The sequence below is a fragment of the Antrostomus carolinensis genome, unplaced genomic scaffold (genome assembly GCF_000700745.2).
Source record: "Antrostomus carolinensis isolate BGI_N321 unplaced genomic scaffold, ASM70074v2 scaffold3912, whole genome shotgun sequence".
Lineage (NCBI taxonomy): Eukaryota > Metazoa > Chordata > Aves > Caprimulgiformes > Caprimulgidae > Antrostomus > Antrostomus carolinensis.
Genome location: NW_010297404.1, coordinates 1 through 22,271, shown reverse-complemented (window position 1 = coordinate 22,271; position 22,271 = coordinate 1). Strand labels below are relative to the sequence as shown.

The following is a 22,271-nucleotide window of genomic DNA, read 5'->3' as shown; positions in this document are numbered from 1 at the left end:
AGTTATTAGAGGTGGTGCTACTTATTTTAAATGCAAACTTACCAGCGTGGCAAAGGTGTTTGATGTGTTACACTCAGATGCTGTATCTATGTATGAGAAATCAAGTAGCCAAGGTGCTCTGAAATAGTACTAGCTAGAATTCCACCAAAGGGGTTTAAGATACTTAGATAAGCATATTAAAAATCTTGTACATTCTTCACGTGGACACACACACATGCTCCCTCAGTACCAAGTCTTTTTCCTTCTTTCAGTTCAGGGAAAAACAACATGATATCCCATGGGAATAAATACTTGCTGTCCAGTTCTTTGTGACCTTGTACAATTATTGCATCAACACACAGGGAATACAAAAGTTAATAAAATCTAGATGCGTCATTTTGTATTGCACTCATAACAGTGTAGGAGAACATCCAAAAAAACCCCAAAACCCAACCATAAAACAACAACAAAACATAGGAAAGTATTTCTCCTTAGATGAAGGTAGTTAGAGAAATTAAACGTGAGACCTTGTAAGTTTACAAGGTATCCAAACCTGAGTATGTTCATATGGCATACACCAAATCCAAACTTCTTCAAACCCATCTTCAGTATATGCAACTTAATATGTGTTTAAAGTTCAGAATATAAAAATTATCTTCATTTAGGTTATTTTACTTTTATCTTCATTTCATTTGCAGAATACATCAGCAAGGAAGTCCCACACAGTCTCCTCCTGCAGACACATCCTTCAGCAGTCGCAGGGGAAGACAGCTACCGCAAGTTCCAGTAAGAAGTGGCAGTATAGAGCAAGGTATCAAATAATGAGCTTAAGATAGCTCAAACTTTTTGATTTCTTACCTTTTTTTACTTTACTTTCATAACTATGTGTTCAATGCTATAATTCTACCAATAAAGCAATAGAAGAGAATGAAAGCATATTTATAGTCTGGGAAATCCAGTAGAGTTTGACCAGTGGATTATTACACATGGTTTAATAGCCTTAATTTTCTAATAGCCTTTTATATTTGTTTACTTTAAAATTTCTATGAGAGTCATGGTAGTTTCCAACACATATCTAGTTTGTATTCAGCTAAAGAAATCCAGGGCAAAGATTTTGACAACATTCTGACAGTCTTATTCATTTCTTATTTTGTGATTTGTATTAATTGTTGTTCATTGTTAACAGAGATTAATAACAAATGTCACAAATCTGTTTTTCTTCTGGAGTTCATAGTTCATTGATTAAAGAATTAAAATAATCACCATGGGAAATGTGAAAGCACAGGTCATCAGCTCTTTCTTTCTTAAGAATAAACTGATCAGACAGAGTGCTGCTCTTTTTCGAAAAAGACAATGTAGACTGAGTGGTTGTGGAAGTTTTTTTCTACATACTAATATCAAATAAGTATGAGTATTGCTGTTTCCTTTCCTAGCAACATACTGCACACAGAGTATGAGCTATTACGGTAAAATGAAATGGCACAATGGATAATATTTGCACATTCGGGTTTTCTTCTGTGTTTAGAAAGTCTGTTTTCTCATTGACTACAAGCAACAACTGCGATTGCCATGTACCACAAGGTTTTCTTCTATGTGGAAATTAAAGAAATGCTTCTAATGTTGAAATATTATAGTGCATAGAACTGTTGTCAGACCACTTTCTTTAACAGATGATGTTGCTGAACTTGACCTTCTTATCATGATAGATTGCCATAGGAGATTTTTTTTTATGATGGCTTACATTAACATGCAATCAGCTTACATTAATTTTATGGCTTTGAGCTGTGATGGCATGCTACATCTTCCAAGTAACACATACAAAAAAATGTATTCTTGTTTTATACATGTGTTTATTCTGAATGATGAATATACTAATACGAGTGAGTTGTATTTATTTTAAACTTTACATTTGAATCCTCTCATTTTGTTTCGTAGTGAATCTAGGACTGTGGATTGTAAGTTATTTCCAAACTACATTTACAGCTTCTATTTCTGCATATTAGTAAGTTGGGAGCTTTTTAGGGAAATGTACTAAATAATTAATTTAAAATTTCTTTCATGTGTCTTCTGCAATTTCAGAACTTGGTACAGTATATAATGGTGAATCAGCTTTTAATTTAATTTTAAGTTGGCTTTCCTTTGGATATCCATCTCTCATCTTTCTGCTGTTCTTGTGTGTTGAGAATGAAGTACTAGTTTATGTGTTGTTAAAGACATTGAAAATTAATGTAGAACTTACCATGAAAATGTGTAGAGATGGGATGTATACAGAAGAGGAAAGAAAAAATGAAAGTTGAACAGAAGGCTAAAGCTACTCTAGGTTTAGAAAGTTGTTGATACCATGAACATCTGTAAAGTAATGCTGTTTCCCTGAAATCTTATTTACACTTGTGGTTGATATGTTTGCGTCTTATGTATAAAATGTACGAGTAGGACAAAGTATACTTTGTTGTTATATATCATACTGTCTATGTTACTATGGCTATATTATAGCACATGGAAACGAAGGCTAGAGATTTCCTTCTCTACAAAGTACTTTGGTTTTGTCTAAGTCAGTGGCTTGTCCTTTTGAAGGGGAGGTTTTCTGATTTTACCCATGTTTAAGACTTTGTTCAAGCTGAGAATATATTTGCAAAGAAGTACTAAACTGAATAGATTTTATAAAATATTTTAAACAGTTTTGTCAGTATTTTCTGAGATTAATACAATAGTATGTATAAACTTTGTACCACTGTAAGAAATTAATTTCAGTGAGGCTATAAGACCATAACATTTGCTCTGATTTACAGTATCAAATGGGTATCAGGGTCAAGTGGAGTGACTAGAAGTTATCTAACCCTAATGCAGCATTGAATCCAAAGCATATTGAGGTCTGTAAAGGATTTCCATTAACTGCACTTGGAACTGAATTGTGTCCTTAATGATTTAAATTCACAGCCACTATTAATATAGGTGATGTCAAAATCTAGTGCAATATAAAATGTTATAGGGAGCATTTCAAAATTCTTTGCATTTTCTTCACTTATAAAAAAAGCTACTTCTTGGTGGTCAGTATGGACATCCTGTGTTTCAAGGAAATCCTGTATGATATACCATGAGGCATCATTTTTATAGTAAAATACTTCTTTACACTCTCTACCAATGCTCTTGTGTCAGGAGGGTTGAATGCACATCTAAGTATATACATCTATGAATCCGTGTCTGTTCTATGAATCACAGTGATTGCCATAAAAAGATTGACTGTCTGTGTATCAAGACTGGGGTTTTTATGTGCTGTTTGCATATTTGGGAGGCATAGAACAATCCAGTAAAGTAATTTTATTACTTTTTAAAGCTCTTGTTATGGAACACATGAAAGTTAATGAAGGAGCAAGAGATTTTATCTCAAGAAACAGAGTGATATTTTAACTCCTAGTCTTAGAAGAGATTTTTACTTTCAGTCTTTAATCTTTAGCTCTCAATTGTGCGTGATCATATCCATGCTAATACAACTTCTTTTAGGACTGACATTGCATCTCAGACATTCCATTTTATCATTGTCAAAAAAAAGGTTGTTTCCTTGTCTCTCCCAGATAATGTCTTAGTTACTGCTCTGCTCAGCAGTTTGAGAATCATAAAAAGTCAACTCCTGAGAAAATAAGGTAGTTTTAAAAGATCCCGATTAGTAGACACACTTTATTTAAAAAAAACCAAACCAAACTCCTAGAAGTAATTCTTACAGAGAAGACCAGAGTAGTGGTCCCTATACCATTACAGAAATGGGGTTGTTACTACTGATTAGGAAAAGAGAAAAAAATATTAAATGTAGGGGGAAAAGTCCAATTTAAGAACGAAAGCTCAAAACAGCATAAATATGCACACAAGGAAAAAAAAAAAAAAAAGGGAAAGCTTCTTGGTAATGATGTTCTAAAGGGGATAGCAGCTTTGCCTAGTTTTGGAGGGGGTAGTTATTTTTACTTGGAACAGTTCTAACTCCAGTACATGCAGACTTTTTAAAGCCCTTACAGTCAAGATTGTAAACTCCTGTTGTTTTAAGGCAATATGTTTTTTATTTTAATCCCAGTGATACTGGAGGAAGACCTGGCTGTATGTCTTTCCTCTGCAGACCCATCACCAGTATTTCCTACAGTGCAAGACATGCTGGGGTGTTACTGCAACTAAAGGTCTTAAGATGCTTGAATATTGAAAGTTAGTCTGGTATAGGTGTGTCTGTGTGTGTTCTCAAAAACTCATGATTTGGTAGTCATTACACTAACATGCTACTGAAGAAGCATTTTTTATTTCTTATTTTTAACTGATAATTTTGTAAAAGGACCTAATAACATGAAGATGTTCTGGCTCAGTGACTAAAGCAGTGAAATTTTAAGCCATGGTAAGGACAATGCTGTGTTCTCAATATGTCATCCTATACCGAGCTGTAAGAGATTTGCATCAGTGGGTTTTATTATTTGCATCATGTTTGAGTGGAACTGTGCAAATCATTGAGAGGTGAGGATTCTGCGTTAATTTCATTTTTCAACTGTTTCTATAACAACTTTGTTAAGCAGTTGTATGGTTTCTGAATGATACTTCTGTATAAAGCATGCTTCTGCGACCTTTACTCAGTCTGTACTCTTGTCGTTGCAACTATCAAACATCACACGAGCTCTTGCTTGAATTTGAGGGTGGGTCTCTACACATTTGTATAATGATTAAATTTTGTATTGATCAGCAAAATGAATATATCCTGAAGATCTGTAGCATTTTTCTACACTCCTTTTTAGCTGAAATAGATAATATTAGGGATAATATTAGTAAATCTAGCAAGTAAATAAGAAAAAACTTATTATGTACTCTTGAAATTTATGAACCATCAAGATAAATGTGCAATGATTGTAGCATAGAAACGATCTTTAAAAGCTAATTCATACAAAACAGGTCTTTCTCCCAGTATCTGCTTCTATTTGGCTTTTCACAGCATGATTTCTTTTTCATAGACTCCACAGTGTGGTTTCATGTTTCAAAGTCTTATAATGCAAGTAAGGTTTTTGATAATCAGCAGCCTATTTACATGTGAAGAGTATCTGTAAACATAACTGAAGTAGTGTGGCTGAATGTGTTTCCAGTGGCATCTGTTTCTGGCAATAGGCCTTAGGCAGTGACCTTTAGAAAAGCAAAAATGCAACCAGCGTTAAGTATTGCTCTGTCTTAGCTTGTGTTAGAAAAAGCTGCATAAGCTTTGAACATACCTTGTATGCAGGGTAAAGTGCATGTGTGTGGGTGTGGGTGTGGGTGTGGGTGTGTGTGTGCTGCTGTTTCATGAGGAAAGCTACACTGAAGACTCTACTGGTGCTGAAAGGGGATTACTTGTATAAAGTTCATTCATATATTATATGTACAAGTCTTTAATGGTAGTCACATCATAGAGGAATAAAGTGTTTTCATGTACAGTTTTTCCTTTTAACAAAAAAAAGAATCGTAATTTCATACAAAAAATCAATGTTATTCAAATAATACATTTTAATTGCAAATATCTTTTTATATTTAACCAATTTAAGATCCTGAAAAAAATGAATAGCTAGTGAAAACCATTCTGTGTACATGCACTTGATTATTGAAATGTCATTACGGTGAGATTATGGCTTGAGTAATGGTAAAAGATGAAGCCCTTTAAGTTAAAACCTTTTTTCAGATCCATCAGTATAAAACTTGCGTGTCAAAATGAAAAGAACAAGTGATTTCTATTTTAGATTTTAGTCTTTTAGCATTGTTTGTTTTGTCTTCATATTTCTGGCTTTGTTTTGAAATTATTAGGTGGCACTGCATATTTTGAGGCAGCTTGTGGAGTCTTTGCTCATGCTGGAGAGTATTTTTTGCAGCATTACTAACTCTTACAAATGAGTTTAAGCCTCATAATCTTTTATGTTTTCCTTAAATACTGATCTTCAATAGTCCAGTGGTTATTGAGTTTTATAGATTTCAGTTCATAGAAAATAAATGTGTAACACTCAGCATTGCAGAAGAGGCTTCAGAATCTAAAACAAGGCTACATGGTTCAGGAGTGAGAGTGGCAAAGCAATTTTAAGATTTTTATGTCATTCATAAATTTGAGTATGTCACTACTGCTCGAGTGGAATACTTAAAAGAGTCCACAATCTGGATCTCAATAACTTCATTGTTCCTGTTAATTTTAAGGAAAAAGTCATAGACTTTATTATTTGTCATGGTTTATCATTTTAATTTTCTACATTACTTTTACATATGCTGGAGTACTGCCTACTGTACATGCCATTGTCACATGTAACACATTTCTTTATCTAACTTTAAATTTGCTGATTTCTTTTTCTGTTTCCATCATTCCGTGCATTTAATTCATTGAAGAGCAAGAGACTTTTAACTCTTCCACAAAAGGTAAATATTTATGTAATTTTTTACATCTGTTTGGCAACTGTTAATACTGACTTTTCCCTCGATATATTCCATGTCAGTATATAGTATTTAGTTAACAGTGTTTAACAGGTGAGAAGGTTGTTTCTGAAATACCTATATGCTACCTGATTCCCCTGTTTAGAATCTGAAAATGGTTTATCTTGTGATTTCCAATTTTCATATTGAAATGCAATATACTGGATTTAAGGGGAGTAGTCGTGGTATTTTACATGGCTCAGAAGCTGCTCAATTGAGTTAAAGTTCATTCAAAGACTAAGATTTTACCTAAGCTGTTCTTGAGCTCTGCACACCATCTGCTTCTAATGATGCAACCATGGCTCTTGGCATCTGTGAAGGATGTTTCATAGGTCTGGGTTTAGGAATAATTGAGGATGGTGATGGCCAGAAACTATCCTTTGTATGCAGACAAATTGTGAAGAATGAGCAGTGTTTTATTTGCATGACAAGCCCTTCACACTCAGAAAGTTACTCACACTGTAGGGCAGGTTTCTGGGGCAGGCATGCAGCGCTCACCTCCTATGAATTTGAACTCCTATGAATTCTCCACATCTGTGCTGATACTAGTGAATCAGTGAGCTGCAACAACAGGTGTCTAAGGCTGTCCCACGAAGTGAAAAGTGTCGTCTGTCATGTCCCTTTAGAGACAACATTGCAGAGAAGTCCTGTTTTTTTTGTTTGTTTTTACTGAAAGTAGGAGTTATCTCAAAATCAGAATGAAGCTTGGGGGAGAAAAAAATTAAAAATGAATCCCTTTTAATGTTAACAGCAAAATACTGTGCTGCAAAACCATTAATAGCACAGATTAACCTTTTCTGACCTTTAGTCCTGAGTCCTGCAGATCTTGGGAAATTCTGGTCTGAAAACAGGCTTTGGTGAGTCACAGGCAAATTGTGAGTGGAACTTGAATCAGAATATCTCCTACAACTTCTTTACTTTCTGAAGGGTGAATCCTAATGATACATTTATACTTCTTTATATAAAATACAGCAGCTGTTTCACTAGCTACGAACTCCAACACCCACACCAATACTCAGGAGTATGTTTGCATGCTAATGTTAAAACAAATAAAAAAGAAATAGAATTTAACTTAAGTATTAGCAGATTATTTTACAGCGTTAAGAACAAACTGAAATATCTTAAGAAAGTGCGAAGAATGGTTGACTTAAAAAATATTTCTGTCGTTTTTGCTTTCTTCAGTATTTAAAGTTCTCTCAAACAGAACAATAGAAATCAATCATGTCAGTTTGTTGTTTGTGCCTCTTTGAAGTTCACAAACCTTGCCCTGTGATTTGCACTGCAGTGGATGTTTCTTTGTTTAAAACAATTGACTTTTGACAATTGAAGTAGATCACACCTGTAACAGGTTTTTAAAAGAGCTTGGGAGATGGGGAGGGAGGGGAGGTTACAGGAATATTATGTAACAAGAGACATAGCTATGAAGGAAAGCCTATACTACAGTTATGAACATCACTGACCAGATAAATCTACAACAAAGAAATCAAGCATCTGTTCCACTTCATCAGTGGGAAAGGTTATGATGAGGTCTTCAGCAGGTCAATAAAATGCTGCCTTGGATTGCTGCCAAAACCAGTGGTTTACTTTTCTCAATTTTTAAGAAGAATATGTTTATTTTCTTGTTGTTTTCTTTTGAATAGAAACTTCTGTTCGGATCATCCTTGAAACTCTTTGAGGAAGAACTGAGTGTTGCCTCAGCCGGTTCAGATTTTTGTATTGGCTTATCTTCCTTCTGGAGCGAGTTATTAAACTCAGGGTGGCCACCATGCTTCTATGTGTTCTGGGGAATCCAAGCTCATTTCCCAGCTTGGCAGCCTGAGTGTGTCCTTTGGTCATGCCTCAGTTCTGATTTGGGAGGAGGCCCAGAGTGGTATCAGCTCCTATGGAAAGGAAACCCACACCAGCACACCAGCTTAAAGGAGCCACAGCATGTCCTAGTCAGGTTCAGGGACCAGGACTACAGAACAGACTTCAGAACCCATCCTGCTTATTATCTGCTTGTTGCTGATAAGTACTTTTTGAAGTCATATATGCAGAGAAATAGTAACAAGTTATTTATCTTTGCAACAAATTGATTTTTCATTCTTACTAAGCTTGTATTTCAAAACATGAATCTGCTGATGATTTCAAAAATTTGCATTTTTTAAATTTCACAGTAGACTTTGCTGTGGATTTTTACAGTCATGAAACCTACCACAGGGATACTTTGTGTGTGCGTATTGCAAAACTCATCCTGAATGCTGAACAGAAATAAACTAGAGGCTCTCCATATTATTTCTGAAATGCTTCATCCTGATCCAACACCGGTGTGAGTTCTCTTCCCTGTGTAGCACAGCCAGCTCAGTGAATGGTCCCCCGCCTTCTCATTTCCCTTGCCCACTGCACTACGGGATTCTCCCATCCAAATCTTATCACTGCTTTATTACCTTGCCTTTGTGCTGGACATAGGTTCTGCATAGTTTCTTCTCCAGCTTCTACCTCTCACTTCCTCAAACCCCATACTGTTCTTTCCCCTCATTCCTATCCAGAGAGCACCTAAGCAGCATGGTGAGATGAAGCTCCTGGGTTTTGCAGTGTAGAAAGGCTAAGTGTGCATACCTCTAGACTGCATTGTAGCTGTTTGTTCAACTTTTCTTCTTAGTATGAAGCTCTCTGTTGGCTTCTGAGATAACTGCAGTTCTCTTGCCCTGCCACTACTTGCTGTTTGTGCCCCAGAAACACTGCTACTGTAAAATAGTTTTTATGAGATAAATGTTCATTTCAACTTATTTTTCAGTAGCTTCCTTGTGTAAATAAATCTTTCTATGATTTTAGACTTTTAGACTTTTTCCCTTAAAGTTGCCATCATAAAGGTTGTGTGATATCTGCTGATAAGGGTTACAGCCATCTGAAATTTTTATGCTGATTTCTTCTTGTTCTGTAGCTTACTCCAGCAGTTAGTAGTGCTGGTAAGACTTGGAGGATTTCCAAATTGTACTGTTTGCCTGCACCTCCTTTCTGTCTTCACTATCTTGAACAGAAATCTGAATTGCTTAAAGAACAAATTCTGTGTTTGTTGCAGACATCATAGAAAATGGTATAGCCAGTGCTAAGGTATCCATAGGTTTTCTGTAGTCTAAAAGAGACCAATATGATTATCAGTTTTGATCACAGACCAGGTAATAACACCAGTTCTTGGCATTAAGCCCATACTTGAGTTTGAGCAAGAATGTCCTTTTAGAAAGGTGTTCTCACTTAATGAATGCAAGTGATGGAAAATTGTTCCTGTATTTAACCACCTGACTTTTAAACGTACATCTTAGTACTTACATATTTATCTGAATTTATCTAACTTCTTCATAGCTACTGGGCATTATTATACCTGTGTCCACTAACTTGAAGAGCCTTCTACAGTTTGAAATCTTCTCACTGTCAAGCCAAATTTGCCTTCTTTTTAATAATTTCTTAAATCTGTTTCTGCAGGATCATGTCCTGGACTATGTATAATTCTCATGACTTCTCCCTAAATCATTTTTACCAACAGTATGCTTTCAATGATAGACTTCTTTAAATAAACTGAGTATCTTCCAGTTTCCATGGGGTTTTTTTAAATGTCTCTAAAATACCCTATCTCTGTATGTCATTTAAGCATTTGTTGTTCTTTTTGTAAGCATAAAGGCTTATTTTCATGTACCTTGCCAAAATTTCTCTTCTCCTTTTTTGCTTTATTATTTGCTAGATAGCAACAAGTCTTCACTTCAGAGAGAGTGACATTTTTCTGGAGATACATGTGTAGCATGTTCAGCAGTTCAGTTTTGGGTGGAAGGTGGTTTTTCTTGAAATTTGTGATGGTCAAGAATCCAAGATGGACACATTGCTACACAGGAGGTATTTTCAGTGCTAAACCAATTCTAAACCCTTTTTTCCAAATGTATGAGTGGGTTCTTTTTAGATGTTATTTACTGTCAAGATTCAAATCTTTCCAAAGTCTACAGAGTTTAGAGTCTCTTTGATTATTGTTTTAATGTGAAAGAGGTAGATACCTAAACAGATAAGAGCTATAAAAGCAGCTGCAGCATTTTCACTCTTCCTTGGTAGTTCCATATTGCTGCATGTGGTACAATCCTTATTTAAATGAGCCCATACATGTTTCATACATTGTTCTATGAGCTTAATAGGTGTTCTATTAAGCTTAATAGCTTAATAAATAGGTGTTTATAGCATTGTGCCATTTAAGAAATTTTGCAAGTAATATATAGTTTAGCCCCTCTTCCAAACCTTAATTAGGGGACATAAAACCTCAAAATTACTTCATTTTCTTTTGCACTGGTCGCTACTGTTAGTGCAGCTTTTGTAGCTCTCACTAATTTTCATAGGATTGGTCTGTTGTTCATACTAATACAGGTTGAATTTATTTTAAAGTTAGATTTCATGCATTGCTAGATTCATATTCTGGATTCTAGCCAGAAGTAACCTCTCTATCAGTGAAACAGCATATAGGGGTAGAAATGTGCCCATACTAGTTCTCTCTTAAAAGGAGCATATAAATTCTTAGTAAAGAGATAATCTCTCAGAATAAGAAATTACGATCTCTTTTAAGAAAAAAAACCTGTTGGTCTGTTAGAATTTTATCGGAGAGTAGATTGCAGGATGAAAATGAGAGACCTGTAGCTATTTTCTTTAGTTTATTCCCTACCTTCTTTAAGTAACATATTAGCAATTTCCATATTTTATACAATCAAAGGAGAGCTGTCCTATATCTCCATTCCTTATGATGGAAACATTTACCAAGAACTGCCTTTAAATTAATTTAAACTTCTTTTATCACAAGAAATAAAAGCCAATTTTTAAATTACTTTATGAGAAAAAAACCAACTATTCCATTATGTACACATGTTAAATTGTTCTTTTAATAATACCATGATCACCTCTGCAAAGAATGGAAATCCAGATGTTTAGTTGTACTTCCAGCATATAGCGTATTTAGAATCCTCTACGATCTGTTATGAATTACAGTACAGGGTGCAGAGTCTTCACAAGAATGTTTCTTGAATGACATGTGAGGAACAGACCCAGGAGGAACTGATGGACGTGCTAGCCTATGGAACAGGAGGTGGTCTTATAGTTTTAGACTGTGTCTTCTTCCTTTGAATATAATTCACAGTGGAAGCCAGATGGGACTTAGCAGTGAGGTGAGTGATAAACTAAGTAATAGCTAAGGGAACTTTTGTTGGTTTGATGGAAGACCACATTGGGCAGTTAATTCTTGGTAGCTTGGTATGGTGGTTTGACTCAAGCCATCAATTAAGCACCCACCATCCACTCACTGGCTCCACCCTCCACAGTGAGATGGGGGAGAGAACTGGAAGAGCAAAAGTGAGTAAATCTCATGTGCCAAGATAAAAAACAGTTTAATAAGTAAAAAGAAAAAATGAAAAAAAAAAACAACAAGCCAATCAACCAAGAAACCCATGACCAAGTGATAGAAAAGCGATCACTTGCCACCTCCCACCAGCAGACGAATGTCCAGCCAGTCTCTGAGCAACAGCTGCCTTGAAAAGACTACCCCCAGTTTTATTGTTGAGGATGATGCTGCATGGTACAGAACATTCCTCTGGTCATTTGGAGTCAGGTGTCCCAGTTGTTTACCAATCTCCAGCCTTCTTGCTGGGAGTGGGCAGCATGAGAAACAGGGAAGGCCTTGGCACTGTGCAGGCACTGCTCAGCAACTGCTTAAAAACATCAGTGTATTATCAACGATGTTTTAGTCACAAGTCCAAAACTCAGCAAGTGAGGTGCTGCTGTGAAGAAAATTACCTCCATCCCAGCCAGACCAAGTACACTTGGGATTACAGGAATTAGACCAATATATTGAAGTTGAAGTATAACATTTTGATTCTGTTCGTATGTCTGTCTTTTCTCTCCTGCATGGCTTGATTGTTTATGTACCTAACTGTTGTACAACCTTTACATGGTTTACCTAAGAAAACCCATTGTAGTAAAAGCTTTAGCTCTAAATCTGCACTCCTTATCTAAGCAGTCTCCTTAATGATTTATCTTCTTTCAATTACTTCTTACACTGATTGATCTCACATCTGAATCAGCACCTCTTGAAGAGATGAGAGTGATCGCTCTTTCAAGTGTGGCTTGTGACACCAAAGAGAGTAACATGTTGACACAACTGATATTGATGGTAGTTCTAAGTGTTCCAAGCCTGACAACATTCAAAAAGCGTTTTCACAACACCCTCAGACACATGGTCTGAATCTTGGGATTGTCCTATGCTAGGGCAAGAGTTGGACTTGATGATACTTCTGGGTCCCTTCCAACTCACATTCTGTGATTCTATTCTTTTATTCTATTATTCACTAATTTCAGACACTTGTTGTAAATCTCCATATTTTGAATTCTGGGGCCTCTGTAGAATTTAGAGGTCTTGGGATTACAGTGCTTCAACATGTAAACTACTGTGCAGTCCTACCTCTTAAGAGCTCCAGGAAAAGCACTCTTTAAATACTGATGTCCTAAAAGAAAGTAGAACCATATTTTTCTGAGAGACAGGTCAAGTTCTTGAAATATTGTTTATGTCAAATTTTCATTACCTGTGGTAACCAGCTGTGTTCCAAGAAAGTAATGTGATCGTATGGTGGTGTTACTTATGGTTGTTACAGCTTCTGCTAATGTGCTTTTGCTCCTATGTTAGATTTTGTTCTGCTTCTTGTGATTAATATGTGAAGAGTATACTGGGCTACTTATCAAGCAGATAAAATTTTGCATCACAGCATTGAGCTAAATACCACATACGTTTGGATGTGCATGGTAAACAAACCTGGAAGGAACACAATTACATTTTCTAGAGCAGACTTACATTTCACAGTGTTGCTTGCTTAGAAGTACATTTACCAGCTAATTGGTGAGCTAAATATATTTTACTCCATGCACAAAACTAATTTTTTTAATTAGAGAATTTAGAATTACTTCACAGTCCTCAATAATTGATCTCATGTTATAAGCATGAGGTTAAGGATTTAAACATAACAAAAATCAAGCATTACTGAGTTAAGGTTGAATATTTACCCAACCTAGACTGCAGTAGTTTTCACATATAGTCACTGAAATAGCATCTCATTACATAATAGAATATTCTTTCTCAAGTATTGTAAGTAATACAGACTAACATTTTTTCCTATAAATTCTTTAGTATAATTTACAGTTGACAGGATGAAGCACCTAAAAGTCACACAAGGAAAGGATTATTTTTTAGAGTAACTGTAACCTGTGCACCATACACTTATATGGCTAAATTTTTAAAGGGGTCTCAATTTTCCCTCTGATTTTATATCCTCAGACTATTTCACACAAGTATGATAGGATTAAGATATCTGAGTTTTTTGCTTCAGTCACTAATTGATATATCTTAATCCTTTCATATCTGTCCATAAAATAAGAGGCCATCTTTAAAAATTTCACCTAAAGTGCTCAATTTTGCCTTCAGATACCTCCATGCAACTTCCATTGAAGTAATTGGAGCTGTGCCTGCATATCTGATGGTGGAACTGGACTCATTGCAATTAAGGTACACATTTACCAACATAATTAGTCATCTGGAATAATCACTGGACCCAGTGTGACATTCTGCATATGCAGAATTTCCTAGATTGGACCCTCTGCGTGTGGGAGATAACTTTATTTCTTGCCTTAAGTTTGTAGCTGTAGCAGAACTTTAATGTAATTTGCTGTATTTAATTTTCCTATTTTAAATAATGTGGAAGGAGGACATGAAAACAACGCATTTTTCACAGTGATGTCATTGTATATTTTTTCATACCCAGCCAGCACAGACTTTCCATGATTTCCACGAGCACGTTACGGATGGTGTGTGCATGCACAATCATGATTTGTGCAATAGCACAAGTTTAAAATATCCAGCCCTGAGTGTACTGCTTTCTTTTTTGTATCTTTGTGCTCACAAAGCACAGACAAAAAGCAGATGTGTAAAGCATCCCACAGTTAACTAGCAGCATAAAACCCAGCTATGATAACATTGGTACCTCTTAATTCACAATACAGATCTGTAAACAGCATGAAAAAGTACTTATTTTCCCTTAATTTAAAATTCTCAGTGTCTTTTGATTGATTTCATGCAGCTTTTAAATTGGTGTCTCTCTCCTGTCACTGGTCCAGGAAGGAACTGTTTACAAAAATATTGACTTAAAACTAATCATTTTTGAGAGAGTCATACAAATCCATGGCTGACCCAAAATCAGAAAATTTTGTGGAGATTTTCCCAAATAAAATGCCAGTCTTGAATTTGTGACCACAGAAAAAATTCCAACTAAAAGAAGTTGTTCTGGAATGTTATAACCTGTTAAATCATAGTGGACATAGTGAGTACTCCTGTGGTTTACAATAGTGACTGATGAATATTTGGGTCTAGTTCTAGACCTGTTTTCAAAGTATTTGTTTTATTGGTATTCCTTTGCATTTACATTGCTACCGAGTTTAAGAATGGGAGAATATGTAGTTCCCTCTGAAAATCGTCCACCAACACAAAGGTCAACTTACTTTAAGGAAGCCTTAGCCCAGAGGCTTTCACACCACTCTTCCTGTTAGTGCAAGGTCATCTTCCTGTGGGAGGCACAGCCAATATTAATTGCCATAACTTGTTCAAATTGAAAAAGATCTTCTTTATAGCCCACAGCTTCTTGAAAGTTTAAGATTAGTTTCTTTTTTTAAACAAACATTGTCATACAGAAACCAAAAACACAAGAACAAATAATTTATTTGAAATATAAGTGAACATTAGAAAGCAAAGTAGTGCTTTTAAAGGACTTTTGTTATAAAAAAAAAAAAGTTGTTAGAAAATTACTGTATTTTTTACTATGACTGCTTGAACAGAGAAATCATTCCTCTCAAATAGTCTTTAGCTATGGTAAGCAGTTATGTTTTAAGATATTAGTAGGAGTTAATTATTTTAAAAATAAATTTTAATACCTGTTTAATGCATTAATTCTTAGAATGCTACTGTAATATTTTCTACATTTAAGCAAATACATTATTAGATGATCATGGATTTATGTCCCCTGCATCCAGAATACTTACAGGTTTTATAATTCAACCTATCACCTAAATTCTTTCACTCTTTTTATATCTGTTGCATCAGCTTGATTATGTATAGGAAATTGGGATGTCTGCCCATTTTCAGGTAAAGACTCTCGCAATGGAAGTGGTTATTTCTTGATATTAGTGTTCTTTTGTTCTGTGTTTACACCCTGCTTGTTCTACGTTTGTACATTTCTTTGTTTCGTTGAGATGGAAATAAGTTAAAATTGTTGCTAAACAGTTTGTTTTTCCAAAATATTGTCACTATTTTTAATTGATTTTCATTGTGTGTTTTTGCAGCAAGCTTAGTAGTGGAGGAGCGAACGAGACAGATGAAAATGAAAGCGCACCGTTATAATCAGACATCAGGGTCTGGTTCTAGCCAAGAACATGAGCGTGAGCAATATACCAAGGTAAAGTCAGTAGTCTTGAAATGATACTTTGGCTTGAAAGTTGAAGGCAAAAACCTGTTTATTTAAAATATTATATAAGCCTCAGGAACACTGTGTTATAAAGCCTGACAGAAATGTCTTTGAGTAATAGCTTTTTAACATAATTTTTACCCCCATCTGATGTGCATTAGACTTAGATGTCACTTAAAATGAATCTGCAAAAAGCAGAACATTTCGGAATTAATTCGGGGAAAAAATATCCTTCAGCACCTCTTAAACAAAGCCATGGCACCTCTAGTTTGAGAAGTCCCTGGCTTGCAAGTCGCTGAAGGCTAGAAAAGTGGGCCCTTGCTGTTGTCTGATGTGTAGAGGGCTAGGCAGAATTAATTCCAATCCCATGCAGCTGCTCTCGTATTTGAATTTTTTTTTTAATTGGAATAATGTCATAGATAAAGTATTTCCTTTCTTGAAATACATACTGATTACTTTGATCTCCTTTTCTAATAAGAGTAAAGATTTTCTCTGATAATTAAATGTACACTAAATTACATCAATGAAATTATATAGAGGGACCTTTTGGGACCTTTTTTCCACACCCCACACCCCGCCCTTGGTAATGCTAAAGTGATATCCCACAACCTTGTAGGTTTAGAACTATATAGGCTTCTGAGCAAACTGCTGAAAACATCTCACACATCTGCACTGCTACCTACAGATCAAGCTTTGAGGGGCTGGAGCTGAACTTTCTCCTAATGACATTTTGCCTTGTGACACCTCATGGAGGAGGAAGAAGATTTGTAGAAGTCAGGAGGGGAAAAGTTTAGTTGGATTCTGTGTTTCCTTTTAGAAATACAGCACTATGTTGCTGTAGGCAAAGTAAAGGGCAGCGACAAAACCAGCGGTAATTCTGTTGTGTGGGAAGCTTTCCTGCAATTCTCTTCTCCCAGTGCCCTTGAGAGGTTACGTGCTTTCCGTGAGTGACCACAGGATGGCAGCATGAATGTAAAAGTCCGCTGTGAAAGATTCGGAGACACACATAGCAACTGTGTGAGTTAAAAATAGGGTCTCAGAATTTTAATGGATTTAGACTTTTGTGCTTCAAGAGCCACATTTTTCAAAGACTTTCTTCACATCAGTAAGAACTAAACGCTTGTATTTTTATTTCTACATTTTAAAAGAGCTGAACTTTCCATTTGTGAACCAGTGCCATACAGAAAACAGCAAACACTGTCAAGCTGTCAACAGCTGCTGACACCAGGATGCTCCTGGCGTATATTGCCGTAGCGCAGGGACCGGACTTTCTGTCCCTTGCCCCTCCAGGGTCGGTTCCCAGTGTTTCACAAAACTGATGCATGTTTCTGGAGGCACAGGTTAAATAACGGATATGGAAGGTCCTCAGCAGAAGCAAAATCAGAAATCTACTTAGGGATGGGTTAAAAGGCAATTGGGGATCTAACTCGTAGTATCTAACAGATTTGAAAGATTTGTTCAAGATCTCGTTACAGTTAAATATGGAGACAACTTTAATAAGGATGTTTCTTTTTTGAGACCACCTCACTGTGAACAGAGAACTTAAATGAAACAGTTCTCAAAGGGAAGAGAAATAAGAGAAACAGAGCTTTAGGTCCTCAATTGCCAAATTGTGGGATAACAGTGCTATTAAAAAAAAACCTCAGCCATTGGGATGGAAATTTCCAATGAGATCATCTGTCAGAAGACAGAATTTGTATAGTTATTAAAACAGATCATTTGATAGTAGGTTTGCTGTTACCTTCACAAGAAGTCAATTCAGGGCAAAAGGGTGAGATGCAGTGTGTCTGTGTGGTACTTCTGAACCAGTTAACATGTTAAAAAAATAGTAAAAATGGATTTGATAAAGTTTGTGGGAGAGAAAGGTAATATGTGGTCTGGCCAAGATGACCAAACAGATACCTTTGTTCATAGTCAAAGGTCAGTTTTCTGATTTGGATTAACTGTGCTTACAGATTGATTCAAATGTTCATATTTTTCCATTATGAAACATATTTTTTATCCTGCTCCTCAATGTATTTTTCTTATTGTGGTAATGTAAATCCCATGTATTTTGAAATAATTGTTGTAAAACATCAATCTGCAATGCTGCCAATTTCTCTTATCCTCTAGTACCTAGACTTTTCTAGTATCATCTTTAGTTTTTAAATGTATGTGAAAATGAAATCAAAATTTAAATCACAGCATGATGAGTACTAGATGGAAAGAACTCTGTTGCAGTATTGTTTATTCAGAATTTTTATAAAAAGGTGTCACCATAACTTTAAGGAAGCAAATTAATTGTCCTTTTTTTACATGAAAAATATTTTTAGGGTACCTGGTGTTCTGAAAGATATTGGCTCCTTTCCATGCTAAAACAGTAGTAAGGAGAATTAATGACTTGTAGTGGACTTTAAATGAAAGAATCTTTAACTTTTAATGTATTTTCTGCATGATAGTGGTGTAGTCCTAGATGAGATGGTCCAACCTATATTGAATTTTTAAAAGAACTAATTACATTAGCACATTCTAACACTGTGCTCTATTCAGTGATGTAGCTGTTTGCTTCATATCACTGTGGTGATGGACGTAACTTTAAAAATGTTACTCAAGCAAACTTTGTGCTACTATCAGAATACACTGAAAGAGTCAAGAAAATAAAACCAGACAAATGAGATTTAGACAACTCTAATCATAGAATCATAGAATGGTTAGGGTTGGAATGAAACTGTAGTAAGTCATATCAGGTGGTACAGCAAAGCTGATGTCTGAGACTTCTTAGGACTTCAGACTATACCTAATTTCTGCCACCAAAATCTATGAAAAGTCTTTGAAAGCTGCAGGAGCAAAACTTACTTTAAATAAAAAAGGAAAAATGTTCAGTGGTCTGATAGACATTTTGGAATAGTGAGAAAGAAATATTAAATAGCTATTAAAGAAAGGGCAGTTACAAGCAGAGTTTCTCTCTCTTTAACAGAATTACTTCTTACCCAAGTAGCAGGGTTTGCCCACTGCTTTAGAAAATAAGTATTCATATTTATTAGAGAAACTATGCTGTGCTGCACATTGAGAAAATATTCCCTTCTGCTTTTCAGAGCAATCAGCTCACATGGATTTGATTCTTCCACTATTTTAGCATTTGCAAATATGCTTGTTTTATTACACATAAAATTTTCTAAACCTTCAAAAGTTTTTTTTCAGTATGGACTGCATCTCCTATCCATAATACCTAATTATGTGTATGCAAAACTATTTCATTAAATTTAGATATATTTTCTCTTATATTGAAACAAGCCTTTTTTTTTTTTCAGAGGTATTGTAACAGAGTCTTTGCAATTTCCAATCCATTTCTGGTGCATTCTTCCATTTTTGTAATTTCTTCCACTCAGTTTCTCAGTCTTCTAGTCTCAGTAAGCAAGCACTAGTTTTTCAAGCATGCACCATGCAAGTTATTGTGTAAACGTTTTTAAACATCTGTGTTTTAAACATCCATTAATGGATTTTGAATAGGTAATTGTCTGCTCTGCAATATTTGTATAGGTCTTTATGGCTGTTCCACTCTAATTGTTTTGAGACCTTCACAGAGCTCACATCCTTATTTCCTTCAGTTCCGACAGAAAGACTCCATAATTTATGTCAAGCAGTTAAAGTCTAAAAAGTTAAATTAAAAAAAAAAAAAAAACAACAAAAAAAACCCCAACAACAAACCCTCTGTGGCAAAAGGGCTTAAAGGAGAACTTTAAGCATCTGTCTGCCTTCTTTCTTGCATGTTAGGCTGTAGTGGCTAGTATGCAGATATTTGTGCTGTTTCAGTGTTTGAGGGAATCAAAACACTTTGGTAGCATAATTCTGGATTTGCATAGATATAAATGGCAGTATATCTTAATTAGGCTCTTAATTCAAAATACGGTATTTTTTTATTCCAGATGCCACACACAGAACATAAACACCATGCTGCAGCTGCTCTGGCTTTCCAGAGAATGCGCAACACATTTTTGGAAGGTCTGTTTATTCAAGATAGTTGCTGATCAGGGCACTGTAGTACATACTTAAAAGGACATCATTCTATATTTAAATGCACCACTGACTCAGTTTACACTGTGTGATTGGAAAGCATTTAGCATAAAAGTGTAATCACGGCATTAACTCAGTGGCACCCTGTGCATTTAACTTGATAGTTAATGTCTACAAGGAAGGGCTGGATAGGAGACTCATAATGATGGGAACAGTAAAAATGTTAAGTTTTGTGTGATGTTGGGCAAGGCGCTTATGGCTATGTATAGAAAATGTTCTTGGACATTGATGTGATGGGTATCTTCCTTTGATCCTTCTTCAACTACCTTCAAGAAAAAAAATATTTCCTATATATCTTATTGATACAACAGTCATCCCAGTACTGGTAGAGTTTCACAAAATTCAGTGAGGTCCGTTCATTTGACTTGTGGGCTTCACTGCAGTTTTCCCATAGTTTGACTTGCTCATTTTTACTGTTCTCTGTGAGGAAGTTCAGTGATGTTCTCAGTAGTTGAGTTGGATACAATTATGGGAAGAGTTACATAGAATTGCTGCTGCTTACTGGGCTCTGGACCATCACTTGAGCTGCTCCTAAGACACAGACCCAGATGGTGGTAGGATTCAGAGACGGGACCTGGATGCACAAAGGTGCTGACTGCCAGGCCATGAACCCCAGCAGCACTTGGAGGAACCATGTGTGAGCAGTCATAAAGCTCAAAGTACTTTGTGCATTATTTAGTGTTTCCTGACAAAATTCCTTGTTAGAGTAAGATGCCTCAAATGATAGCTGTGATCTCAAGTCTTGCTTAAGCCCCTGGATTAATTTAGCTCTTAATTTTTCTGATCTGAATTTCTCTTTCCTCATTTTAATCCTCATTTAATTTCCTCATTTTAGTGCTTAATGATGCACATATTTTCAAAAGTTAGTCACCTGAGGCTTTTTCATAGTCAAAGGAGGGGGCACTCCTTCAGTTTTCAAAGCTCTAAACTATTGTATCCTCCATACTTTTGGGAGATAAACCTAGAAATATAAATGCTTATTAATATGGAAGATAATATAATTATAATGGACTATTAAATTACTTCTAAAATATACACTATAATCAGTAAAATTGCTAACATTGTTAGTCATTGAGGAACTGTAAAAGTATTCATAAAGTACACTCTTTTGGTTTATGTCTCTGCTCTTTCCATTGACATTAACACATCTGCAGTTCATCATACCCCTTTTTTCTCCTTTTGCTGATGTAGAAGAAGCAGCACCTCCACAGGTGGTAAAGTGAATGGAAGAATGCATTTCAGCTGTTTATATTTCAGATAGTCATATTGAAAAAACTTCTGTCTTTGTAATGCAGAAGCAGACAGTGCAGATAGTTTGAGCATCTGAAATGCCTGCAGGCATTACTTTAATGCAGATACCAAATAAGCGGATTTTAGCCCAGGACAATTTTCTTCTGAATGATCAGTTAAGGTGTATTGCAACAGTAAAATATTCTTTTAATGATCACTGATTTGTGTAAGAAAGAGTGCTATTTACTTCTGTCTGTATTTGAAGGGAAAAATGTTAACTTCAAAATTGCTTGCATTTTGATCATCTGTTAGCTAAGGTGACTGATTATCAGATTTTACTAAAAAAGCATAGGTAGAGAATAAGCAGGAAAAGTTGCGTGCCTCCTGTAGAGGACAGTGAATTCAGTAGAAGCAGCAACTATAGGAAGGAAGACCTAAATCCAGAAGAAGAAACAGTAAAATGTAAATACTGCAGCACTCAGCATTAACTTTCAACATCACCACTTTTTGTGCTAATCTCTGTTTCTGTGAAGGGAAGGGTTTACAGTTTTTGGGGAGTCACAGCTCTGGCATACACTATAAAGCTGTAGTAAAAGCTCAACCATGGCTTGAAAATCTCGTTTAGGAAGGGAAGCTCCATGTTTTATGCAGTAACCCTGTGATTAGAACACCAAAGCAAGTAGAAGGCATGCATTTAGTTTTTTTTCTTTATCTCCTGTCTCACCATAAAATTCTGTTTAGCAGAATATGAAAGATACTCTGATATTTACAAAGCAATTCCATTTTGTACAGTCTGCTGGACTAATGGGAACAAGACAGAATGAGGATATCTACGTAGCCCCAACATGTGGGGGATGGTACCTCAGCTGAAGACCCTGCAGCAATAAAAGGTTTCATACTGATACCAAACAGTCATTTGATGAGGCTGAGTCCCTGAACAGTCACTGACAGGCAAGCTGCAAATTCTGACTTCTCTCCCAGTATCCTAACCAGTAAGGTATCATGACTTTTAATCCCCCTGCCAGAGCAGCAACACTTAAATGAGATCACACAGGAAGGTGT

At 35.8% G+C, this 22,271-nt stretch overlaps 1 protein-coding gene across 1 annotated transcript in view; it reads left to right on the top strand.

The window, feature by feature from the left end:
• The window catches only part of LOC104520405 (regulating synaptic membrane exocytosis protein 1), a gene marked incomplete at both ends in the record, with an annotated part of 139,185 nt that extends 119,278 nt beyond the window's left edge, over positions 1–19,907 (top strand). The window contains 4 exons of the mRNA XM_029083518.1: positions 678–790; positions 6,340–6,369; positions 15,805–15,917; positions 19,832–19,907. Coding sequence (XP_028939351.1) covers positions 678–790; positions 6,340–6,369; positions 15,805–15,917; positions 19,832–19,907 — 332 coding nt within the window. The remainder of the gene's footprint in view (positions 1–677; positions 791–6,339; positions 6,370–15,804; positions 15,918–19,831) is intronic.
• Positions 19,908–22,271: the final 2,364 nt, after the last annotated feature.